Here is a 12,550-nt window from a genome sequence, read left to right on the forward strand (position 1 = left end):
TTTTTAATGCCACTTTTTATCATTATTATTAAGACATTAACTGTAGCACATCCAAGCTTTCTGTTCAGAAACTGAAATGAAGCCTTACCAGCTGACCAATCCGATCCAGGTTATCCAGGAAATATTTCACTGATTCACCCTGGGGAGAAGGAGAGAGATGGGAAATCACAAATTGAAGTTTGGACTACACCTCGTGCTTAAGGAGCTGCAGCAATAGAAATACCAGGTAGTTTAGTTCACATAAACTGCAGATTTAAGTGGAGCTGCTATAATGTGCTACCAATGTCTGTAGGTAAAGTAGTATTTTTCTTAACAGTGCTCTGTTACTTGTAGAAAAATCAAAGCTGAGTAGAAATCTGAAAGAAATGTTCCAAGTAAATTTTTATAATGAAAAGGAAGCGTTATTGAAGGCAATTCTTTGCTTTGGAGTAAAGAATTAGGGTTTTTATCCCTTGTACAATGAATGCAGTTAACTGACACTAAGTGGGAGTGAAGATGAACACCTCCATTAAAAACTAATGTATTTTGCTTAAAATTTGCAAAAGTGAACAAAAGCATATCCTAGAGTGGCTGACACATCTTTAGAAAAGTGAAAGACTGAAGTCACCCACTATTTGTAATAGATTAACCCAGACTTGTTTGCAAAAAAAAAAAAAAAAGGAGCCTTCTGAAAGGATTTCTCTTCTACACGTAGTTGTCCTTTTAGGCTCAAGGGTTTTAATAATGAATTTGTACAAAATCCCTTTGCAGTTATATTGAACATAATGTAAGCAATATTTTAAAACATATGTATTTTTCAGACTGCTTGCCTGTATGTTACACTCAAATTGAGTGCTCTTTGCGCTGACAGAACTGACAGTAGCTGCCCTTCCCAAGTTACTAATTTAGAAGGAGAACGTTCTCAAAATATTATCTCACAGATTCCAACAGCAATATAAAACCTTAAACCTAACATTCCTCTCCATACCATAGGCCTGAGACAGTGGAATAAAATTATTCTGCCTCAGAACAGCTTGCAATAGATGCCAACACAACAGTTTATTCTGAAGAATCAGAATGGAGATCAGAGGATTGAGTGTACTGCACAAGTACATACTTTCAGCATCAGGAACAGACAACAGGGAGCTGTCAGTTACTATTTCTTAACGTTTAAAACTGGAGTTCTCTTTTCATAAAAGAGAGAATGCATATTTAGCTTCCATTTATCACAAAAGACTTACAGCGTATCACTGGCAGAAAAAAAAAAGACCATTTTCAGGGGCGGGGGGAAGTTTCTGAAGAACAATTGCTCTAAGAGCTTCCTTACAACCATGAATTTTCATAAGGTGAAAGTAATTTCCTGTATTTTTTGGCACTATTTGAGATCAGAAGAGGTATCACAGACTGCATGAATAAGAAAAAAGGTCTTCCTGTGTTATTAGTCCTATTTAGGAGAGGGGAGAGCCCAAAAGGAAAAGGTCACCAAGGGAAAAACCAACAAAAAACCCACGAAACAAAAAACCCCACCTTCTCTATTGTGTTTTGTCCTACACAATGCTTTTAAACGGACAACAAGATGGCAAACGGACTGTCTGTGATGCAACTTGTTCCTTTTTTCTATGCAGCTGCTCTGAGTCCTTGTCCTGTTCCTACGGCCTCCCACGCTGCCAACAGGAAACAGCTGTATGCATGTACACTGCTGGGATACATAAGCAAGTTCACCTGATTTATGGCTTTTACCTGACTTCTGGCTTGTGCCTCCCCACTTTTCCTGCTTCAGTTTAACATTCTGCACTTCTATAATAAGGTAAAAAAAAATCATCTTGTTATTGAGAAAATAACCTTCACTTCTTCAGTGATTTAGGGAAACTAGACTTCTCTGGTTTCCTGTAAAGCCCTTCATCGTGTTGTAATTATGCCAAATTATTAATTCTGGAAATTTTTGAGCAGTAATTGCAAAATATTTGGATAGCCCAAGTCAGATTGATGGAACAGGTGTGATCAACATATGAGCAGACTGACAGATCTGAAGATGCCTACTCTGCTAGCACAGAATTCAGAGATACTCACTACTTAAGTCAAAATATCTGTTTCCAGTCAAAACAACAAAAACCCCCCTCAGCTCCAGAGGGTTCAGAGCTAAGAATAGCAGGCACACAAACCTGAAGGAGGAGAAAACAGCAAAACAAGCACAGATGCTGAGAAGTCCCTACTTAGAATCACTCCCCGATTAAAGCTATAACACGAGAATGCAGCAGCATGGATGCAGTTCCTGCTCCAAAGGCTTATTGTGTAACCTTGCTGTACATTTTAGTCTGACTCATAGAAATGCTGCTTGCTTCTGAAGAGAGGGGTGTGGGGGCACATTCTGGTTCACCAAGCAGGCAGCACAGAGCAATGGACTTGAAGGATAACAAGGATAACAACGCCCTCTGAGTTATGAATTTCACGTAATTCAGATGCTCCTTTTTAGTACACAAGAGCACAGCACAGACCACGAGCCTTCCTTAACTTCTTGCTCTCTGCACAGGAGTTGCCACAGACGCTCGGATGATTCATTCTCCCACTCCTAATCTCTTCTCCCTCTGCAACACATATCCTCTGAGTAGCAGCTCTGCCAAGTGGGACCAAGTGAAGGGGTAAGAGATGCTGTTCCCATTGTTCAGCAGGATGAGTCACTGCACATCTGGGAATGGGGAATCAAGATACACAAACACAAGGTCTAAAACAAGCCTGTGAGTTCTGCAGTGCAATATCACAATTGGTTTTTATTTTCAATTATTATTTTAATTGCCCCATCTCTGGTATACAGTTTGGTGAAGCCATAAAAAATAATACAGTTTGCTGAAAAAGTAACTAGTAGAGGAGAAAGGGAGAAAAATGTAAACATATACTCCTGCTTCCTGAAATAATGCTCTCAAGTTCTTCTTTTATATCCCAGATTTCTGTATGGTAAGCAAAATTCTCACGCAGCAGAAGTTGCAAAATTAAGATGACACAACTGCTCCATCTAATTCTATACATTTTGTGTTGTATGAACGTCATCTTAATATTAGCTCCAAAATTACCATAAAAATAACAAATTGAATTCGACATCTCAGTGCCTTCAGGCGAGAGTCATAACACACAAAAGATCTCCCCAGTGGAATATGAGAACAAATTCGGCGTCACTTCCTTTGCCACTCAACATTGCATAAAGCGAGTAAAAAACACTTGGGCACCATTCCCAAGTAGTTTGCATTTCATGGAAACAAAATGCACAGCAGATTAGATGTAGGCTGCTTTAAAATGCCCACAGAAGCTCAGTAATAAGAAATGTTCTGCAAGGCCAGAATTGATCAGTGTGTCACGAACCTTCAGCCAGTTATCCTAAGTGGCAGCTGGTTAGATCACAGACCATAATGAAACATCCTATTGTGCAGTTCCCTAAAATACATGCTCCTTTCAAACTTCTCCTTCTGAAAAGCAGTTCCTTCCAATTCTGAAAGAGTTGAAAGCAGATCCTCTGTTCCAAATTGGCTTTTTTCCTTTCCTCGTCCCAAGGCCTTTTTGACATAATATTAATTTAGCCCTTCCTGACCATTCTGTCCCTAGCAGCTAAATTTAGAGTGGACAATTTAAGGTAGACCTGTCAGCCTTTCTCTTGTTTCAGATGATGAATTAAACCACACAGGAAGGAAACTTTATACTTCAAGGAACATAAAATACAGATCTGAACAAGATTCCCACAAACACAGAGACACACAGAGAAACAGACACTGTAAGAAACAACCACAAACTGCATCTGACTCTGCACAGTGGAAGCAACAGCAACCAGACTATAAGGGCTGTGGTGTTTGCAATGCACCCTGCATGTAGAGGTTGCAAAACGTTCAGCACAAGGCTGAGCAGAGGAAATCCAGGAGAACACAGAAGCAAGTCTGGAAATCTCCAGTCTTTAACCTCTGAGATCTTGAATGCACAACTGTATGGTTTAACTCTTGGGTTGACCTATGTGGAATCAGTTGAGCTCAGTGATCCTCGTGGGGTTCCCCCAAATTCAGGATATTCCATGATGCTATGATTAGGATGGACTTGAAGAATTAATACATAAATCTCATCTAAAGCTGGTCATTACATGAAGTATTATTCCACTGTGTCTGCCAAAGACACACACTAACAGAAAATACAGAGCTAATTTGCAAGTAATACCTGTGACTTTCAGACAAATACAGAGACCTCATTTTTCTACATTTTGTGGAATTTTGATCACCTGTTGATCTGAGAGGTTTGAACATTACAACTCCAGATGTTTTTTAAGGGCAATATATCCAAAGCAGAGGCCCAAGAGAAGAACAAGGCTGTTAACACTGAAGTAGAATAAAGCAACCAGGAGACCAGCATTTGAAAACGCTGGAGACTGTTAGATCAGCTACTTTGTCATATGTTGAGATGAAAAGACAAGATCTCACCAGCAAAGAGATGTAGGAAATGCTTTCTTAAGAGAGACCTGCTGGCCACAACACCCAGCATCATAACCCACGTAACCTCTGCAAGTGAGCATGCAGACATCTTCACTTTCCACACCCTGGCTTAGTCCAAGAGAAAGAGTAGCAAACCCTGAAGAACCAGATTTAAAGCTCTCACGAGGGGTACCTGTAAATAAATAACCTTGCTCATGAAAGAATAACCTCAGCAGATCTGTACTTCTGCTCAGCCTCACTATTAACAGGGCAGAATTAGCACAGCCTCAAGCGCAAACCCTTCTCTACAACAGCTGAAGAATTCTAAAGCATTGTTTTCTCAGGAGACAAGCGTGTCTGTGCCTGCTCAGAATCCGCTCAGAAGGATGCTGAAGTAACCCAAATTGTCCCTAAATGCTGAAATGTTAATGCATGTTCTACAGTATAATTCTCTTCTGCAGATATTATCTACATCCTGTCTGGGCACTCACGCTTACTGACACAAGACAAATGTTAATTTTTCAATCACCAATTCCAAGACAGAGACTTAACCATTTCTCATTATTTAAGCCATACAGAACTGTAACTACCAGGTTTCTGTAACTTCCTCCTTAACAACAGCCAGAGCTCCTGGCTCCCATCCAGCAACTCCAGAGCTTATCCAAGTCACCGCTATCTGTACCCTGCAAACATACCAGCTACAAAACGTACTGTTTGCTTCTAAGCTTCTAAAAACTACCTCTTCCTTCTGCTGTGTGGTCATACAATGTGAGCATCACATGTTAGAAGACTAAAAATATTTTAAAAATTCATTATTTGTCAGCTCAGTACAAACAGGCAATGCAAAAATCTGCTCGTCTGTCCAAGTCAGGATGGCTTTCTATAAACTGATCCTGCTTTGATACATGACACATTGGCTGAACCGTATGCTTTGCAGCATATGAAAAAATATGGGATCAAGTATTTATTTCATTTTTCCCAGAAATCCAGGCTAGTCTGAGCTCCCACACCAGCAACAAGAATTGAGGGTCCTGCAACCGAGTGAAGTTATAGGAACACTTAACAGGAGCAGAGGTCTGTGCTGAAGGGCAACTCCCACACAGTTCAGCTTTTTACAGCAATTAAATAAATACATCACCTCTTTCTGGAAGCTGTGCAGGGAAAAAAAAAAATCTTACATTTTTTCCCCCGAATTCTAGGTGTTTCTTCATCAACAGGATGTACAGGAGATAGATTACTCAATAGTATGTTAGCAATTCTGTCCATTTGTCTCAAATATGCACACTAGTAAGTAACTCTAGGAGGAAAGGAATTTTCTCTCAGACTAAGGCAGGCTCGTCCTCCAATCTAGGCTTCAAGAGACATTAGCACAGATCCCTGTTGCTCTGATTTTACCTTTTCTTACCGTCTCTATAAGTGCTTCACAGACCTACACTGTCGGGAAGAAAAGGAGGTGCAAATAACAAAGCAAATAGTACCAGCGACACACAAAGTTGCAAAGAGTGATGTAAAAGAATTAAATCACTGCTTTTATTATAATTATTTTTAATTCTAAAGAAAGCCTCAGCCAGACTAGCACATGACAGTGATTTAGCACTTCCAAGCCCTCAATGACTAGTAACTAGAAAGATCCAGGGAACGGATACAAAGAGATACACGCTGAGTTCATGTGGAAGAAACACAGTTCTGGTTAAAAAACAGCAGCCTGATGGCTGCAGCCAACATCAGTGCACCCAGCTCACATACTCCTCTTGGCACCAGTGGACAACAGATCTAGTCCTAAGCATCCATGAAAGGATTCCTTCCTGTTTCCCTGCCAACTAAGAGAATGCATTGTGTGGAGCTGCTGCAAGAACCCTTTCATCTCAGGCACCGGAGGTTCTTGATGAAGTTGAACTAATGCACGCCAGCTCAACTTCTCATTCCAAGCACAGGCAGCTCAAACGCATAAGGGAAGGCGACTGAAAGCAGCAAGCCTGCCACCATTAAAAGAAAGTTCTGAGCTGTAACTGAATAGACTGATCCAAGTTCCTGGTGAATGACTGGAAAACGATCCCATTTATTCTCAGTGGGCAGCAGCCAGGCAAAAAAAAAAGTGCATTTCCAATGAATGAAGAGTTTAAAGCAGCTGGGTGTTTCTACAAGCCATCAAGAATAATGCACAATCCCATTAGGCTGTCCTAGTCCCCAGCTTTGTTTTCAGCAGCAGTATGCAAACCTGAAACTTGTTTTGTTTACAGAAGACATCTGCAGAACTAGAAAAGACACCGACGGAAAAATATTACCTTATGGATGAACCTAGTCAGCAGTGCTGGCTATCTGATCAAGACGAAATCAGTTTACCAGTGAGTTTCCCTTTCAAATCTTATCAGATAAAGGGATGGGAAAAGAGTATCTTAGATCTTGTGGGCTGAAGAAAACAGCTAAGACTAGTCATGAGAGAATGTTGAGCTTGGACTTTTCCATGGCAGGCAGCCAGCTGGAAAGCTAAGCAACTTGAATGCATTTACAACAGGAATAACCTCGAGTATCACACAGAATGAGACTTCCTACTCTACTTCTAAACCAAAGCATTTGTTCCAAGATGCCCTTAATGCTCCATCTGCTGCATAAAAATCAGTTCAGACATCTTTTAATGCTTTTTTTTTTTTTGCTATGTTTGTTTTTAAGATAATTAAAAGGACTGGAAAGAGTCATTTATCCCACACATTTATTTGAAAAAAAACTTTATAAAGATTTTCTCATTTTGTCTGTATGCATACAACTAAGATGTAGATACAGTACAGATTAAAATGATAATCTTGCAAGATTCAGAAAGCTGTTCAGTACCTGAAAGTTACATCTGCGCCCTTTGACATCCATTAACCAAACTGTCATGAAGCTCAGGCTTATTAGAAATCACTATGGATCTTTTTTCCTTCATAATATCATAGACTTGTATCAAATAGAAAGCTTTATTCTTTTCCACCCTGAACCCTGAAACACATCTGCTTTATAAGAATCAAGTGCTTTAAACATATTAAAACAATTCTCAAGTAAATTACCAATAATTGAAATAAGTGACTTGGAATAAGTGACTTGCATTCCATCCTTAAGGCCTGATTTACATGTGTAAATTAATCAAGCCACAGTGCAAACTGAAGCAGGTTTAACAATCTTCTACAAGCTGCTGAGCAAACTGGCCTATTGAAAAAAACCCCGATTAATGCCCTGGTCACATTCTCCTGAGCTGCAGTGGCGAAGCTGCCCAGCCATGCGTGCAGCCATCTGAGCTCCTCGCAGCCTAGAACGCATATGCTGCACCAGAAGAAGGACAACTGAAAAAGAGGACATAATGGGTTCCTCTTTTGCCTCCTGCCCAATAAATACGCCTCTAACATCATTAATTCAGTGCTATAATCTGACCAGAGCGAAGCTAGACTAGAGACTAGAAACTAGATCAAAGTCTTAAACACACAGAATTTGGAGAGAATTAAATGGGAGAAAGAGTTCCATCAATAAACCACCATTTTTTTTTTCCAGTTTGAGATTTTACTGAGTTTTCCCAAAGCAGAATTAAGTGCATATCATGGAAAGCGAGTGAAATTAAGAGGTTTTGGGGGTGGGGCAAACAGCAGACCTTCTAAGGACAAACATCAACAGTTTGTTCAGGAGTAAGGCCAAGTGAAGCACAAGTCTGCCACAGTCTGAACTGCAGGAATCTGTGTTGTATACAGAGGAGACATTTGAAAGGTGTCAATAAATTACTTCTCAGAGCAACATGTTTTCCACTTTCTCTAACAGAAAATCTTGCATGATGTTTCCAAGAAGTTTTTCCCCTCCCCCAAATGCTAAGTCAATAATATAGCAAATTATGTTCACTCCACAGAGCTGCTTTAAGTTTAGCTGCAAACGAGTGAGAAGAGATCATGCCTTCTGGCTTTGTAACAGGAAGGTTTCCCAGCTAGCACAGGTTCAGAAAAAGAAGAGCACTGAACTAAATTTACTCTTCTCCTTTGAGAAGACATCTCTCCTCCTTCCATGTGTTCAACTCACAGCTGATCAGTCTGTGGCAGTAATCTCTCAAGAGATTTCCTGGAGCAGTACCTTGTTCAGATGCATCAAGTTACCAAACATACATACGAAAATCTCCAATGCTGCACAGCTATCATGTCACTCAGACTCAAAAATGACAAGTCAAATACCATGTTTCTCCCTCCCTCCGCTTACCTCCTTCTCTGAGCTCAGTGCACATGTAGAACAGAGAATTGACTTTGAATGTTACACAAACACTTGTGATACACTGACAAGTTGGAGAGCAAACATTTGAGAAAACTAAACAGCATCCTTGTAGTACAGGTGAGGAAAGTCTTACGAAGGAAAGGAACAACTGTCTGAGAAAGACACTGCCATCATTCCCTGGCAAGCCTCACATGAAGGTAACTTGTGTTTGATGCCAGTTGTTTGCTCCTTCCTCACTACCACAGCATGTCACCACCTCAGCTGTGCATACAATCAGTGCCTCACATCAGCCTCTCCACTTACAGCACAGCTTCCAATAAAGTTATGCCAACACAAACAGGAACACAGTGCAGGGCAGAACTCCCTAAACCACCATTTCCTATCGCTCACCATGATTACTGTCACAGAACTACAGCCCATACTAAGCTCAAACTATGCATTACACACTCAGTGTTTTAGTGTACGGCAGGTTTGGGAGGGAGGGAGTAGGAAGAGGGAAGATAAGAGAAGAAAAGCAGGTTAAAGAAAGTTAGTCTTTACAAGAAGTTTTTACAAAATGATCAGGGTTTGGATAGCTGGCACAAATACAACAAAGTTATTGCTACCTGATGATCCTACCTGCATTTTCCTTTTCGGCTTTCTTGCACGTCCTACCTTCTCAAGAATACAGGCTTACTAAATGTAACTTGTTACAATGACTGAGCATTAAGAACAACTTCAGATATCTCTTTTCTAAAAAAGCATAAAAGCCCAGGGAATACGCCAGTGAGATTTGCTCATCAAAACAGATCTAGTTCTTCATGCACCACTTATTTGTTCATCTGTGCTCGTTACTTGCATTTTTGTAAGCTGTGGAGGACCAAGAAACCAGGAAACTCAGCTTTAATGCATTCGTTAACCATTATCCTACTAAATTCAGCGGCCCCTTTGAAAAATTCAAGCCTTGACCTAAGCTATTTTTTTCTTAAGAGAACACTTTAGAGTAATTTGGAAGGCCACTGAAGTCACTCTCTGTTCTGAGTTTAGGTGGAAAGGATGGGATCCAATTCCAATCCAAAACAAAGCAGACTTACTACAGAGAAAATGCAGAAGAGTTGCAGAAGGCTGCCCTTGGAACTGGCAGTGTTCTTGGTGCACAGCAAGCCACGTCAGGGCAATGGGCTTACAGAAAATCATTCTTTTCTTTTCTACAGCCTCCCCTCCCAAAACAAACTTCTGAAACCTGCTGTGAGTGCAGAAAAGCACTAATACAGCACATAGGAAGCAGCAGGAGCCCGTTTTTCTTTTACAGAGCTATATGATCCTTACTGGATCTTGAACAATTGCATGTGGCTTTAACACACCAAAACCACTGAAAACCTGTGCCATGGAAACACAAACTCAGTCTCCATTTCAGCTAGATCTTTGAGACTGACTGACTGAATCCCATCTGACAATCAAGCCTTTCCACCTGAAGCAATATTCCGTAGTTGTTTTTAGACTCTAGTATGAACAATCATTACCACAAATGCCCCTGCATAACATGCCTATTTTGCTGTAGACAACTGTAGAATAACAGTTATTATGTCCTCATGAACTACCACAGCTCTAACCTGTATGCTTATTGTTCAATATGAGTTCTCTCCAGTTTCCATCAAGTTTCAGTGGTTAACTGTTAGACTCCCTTAGTCAGGCAGAGAGCTCTCCTTTAAAGGCATTAACTTGCCCAGACTTCTGCAGTACGTTCTCATTACTGGTTACCTCTATGGTCCTTCTCGGTGCAAACCCTGCAGTCTCCTGAGTTACTGAGATCCATTAGAAATGGGAGGTGGAAACTAAACAGCAAAATCAACAGCTCAAATCAACTCACCGGGTTGGATCTGTCTCTGCCCAGAATTCTCCCGTACACTAGAAAGGAATAAGATTACTCCCACGTTTTTTAGCTGCAGTGGGGTACTGGCTCAGACAGCTTGAACTGAAAATTTCCTTCCTTGTTTCTCACAGCATGTGCCAGCATTTCTTGATGGGAATGCAAAGATTAATTACAGCTGTACTTGCTCTGAACAAATCCTTATATTCAATACAGTCCTGCAAGATTTAGAGTAACACTAATTAGGATTTAGAACAACAATTCTGCAAAGACAGACATACCGAGTATTTTTTCTAATTATTTTATGCCTAATAAAATTAAAGCTTCTTTCCAGAAGCAGGGTGGCATTTAGTCTCAAGAGTTGGGAACCAAAAGGACTTTTCCAGTCTAAGAATTTGATTTTGTGTTTCGCTCTTATGGCTGAAGGTAAGACATCAAATTATAGCCACTACCACACAGACAGGCAAGGACAACCGCCACACTTATTCTGCTCATCTTTGGGGACACCCAGGCAGTTCTCTAATTGGCTCAAGAAGTGAGAGGTAAAAACAGAAGTTCACCCTTCATAAAAAACAGAAGTAAAACAAAACTTTTTGACCACAAAAATGGTAAGCCATCATGCAAGATGCAAATCATACTAAAGCATTTTCGACATGAGAGCTGTATCTGTGAAGCTGTTTCTCGCATTCACCTTAACCACACCAAAACTACAGTCAAGATTTACTGGCATCCAAGGGCCAAAAGCAAGAACTCCTACAGACAGGCTTACACAGTGCCATACAATTACCAGGCTTTTTAATCTACCTCCAAGAACCTAAAAGGTACAAAGTAGGACCACACAAAGTCTAAATTTCAACCTTTTGGTATCCAGACAGTGGGGAATTAATGAAGTGTGTGAACACACTGTACGTTTTTACAGTCTTCAGAGGTGATTTTGCCTTAAGTTTTTGACCTTTAAAAGGGGAAGGAAAAAGAGATGGAAGAACTGTAGAGTGCCAAGAATTCACTAGACGGGGTTCTAGAATAGTCAGCAGCATAGGCCTTTCCCTATTAATTTTATTCAGTGTCTCAGTTCCCATATGGTAGGCATCTTAATTTTTTGTTATCTATTTATTATGTGTGATCTACTTGTTACTTTACAACTTATCTTCTCTGTTCCGTGCAGACTGCATCTCATCCAGCTGTTGCATTTGGTCACAATCTAAGGCCAGGAACAATTAATGTCAGGAATCCTGACTTTTTCCACAAGAGCATTCATACAGAAGGCTGCAATCCTTGCTTGAGGCTTCTCGTAAGTAACAAAATGCAATACTTATTTTCTAACACTTTCCCATTTGTATTGTTTTGAAAACATAATTCACAACTTTTCTGGTTCTTGTCATTTCCCCCCAATAGCAAAAATTACTTGAGAATAGATAATAACTGCTTTACTGTCTTACACAGCTTACTGCGGATGGTTCTGCTTGAGGAAGCAGCTTCTGTCACTGAGAAGATACTGCACAAGTGGACTTTCTTAGAACTCGACATGATTCAAAGTGTAAAATGATTTATGACCTTTGAATTCAACCTACTTTAATTCAAACAACTTCTTGCCTTCTGCTCAGTGACACTTCTAGCAAAACCGACATTATCAAGTGAAGCATTCCTTGCTTTAGGTGACAGACAACATGTTATGAAGGCACCCTCAACTTTGGCTCTTGCCCCAGCTTAGTACTGAATTGGATCCCCCAGACTGTCACAACACACCAGTAATACATTGGTACAGCCAAACACCGTGCTGCTCGAGGAGATCTTCTGGTGGCAGCAGGCCTGTTAGCACCTATTTTAAACATCTGTTTTCAGAACAGTGCAAGCTGAGTATTTAACTTCTGTATATGCAAACCGACAAACTACAAGTAGAGCATTAGCCAACATCCACACAGCCTTGTGCAAAGGCTCCTAGCCACATTTTGCTTTGCTACCTCTCCGGTTTTAATAAAATTTGGCCTAAAACTCATTAATTCTCCCTTCCTTTAACAAAATGCCACTTATGTATGAGAGTTCTCACTTGAGACTTTGA

The 12,550-nt window shown here is 40.4% G+C and overlaps 1 protein-coding gene and 1 long non-coding RNA gene across 2 annotated transcripts in view; one reads left to right on the plus strand and one right to left on the minus strand.

Annotated features, from left to right (window-relative positions):
• Positions 1-12,550, minus strand: part of GNA12 (G protein subunit alpha 12) — a 37,368-nt gene that overhangs the window by 7,960 nt on the left and 16,858 nt on the right. The window contains exon 3 of the mRNA XM_010719633.3: positions 89-139. Coding sequence (XP_010717935.3) covers positions 89-139 — 51 coding nt within the window. The remainder of the gene's footprint in view (positions 1-88; positions 140-12,550) is intronic.
• Positions 93-3,762, plus strand: LOC104913428 (uncharacterized). The gene is made up of 4 exons (XR_004161517.2): positions 93-226; positions 1,605-1,786; positions 2,510-2,618; positions 3,632-3,762. It is a non-coding gene; the product is annotated as an uncharacterized LOC104913428 (long non-coding RNA).

This window comes from Meleagris gallopavo, chromosome 16 (assembly GCF_905368555.1).
Source record: "Meleagris gallopavo chromosome 16, MGAL_WU_HG_1.1, whole genome shotgun sequence".
In the NCBI taxonomy this organism is placed as follows: domain Eukaryota; kingdom Metazoa; phylum Chordata; class Aves; order Galliformes; family Phasianidae; genus Meleagris; species Meleagris gallopavo.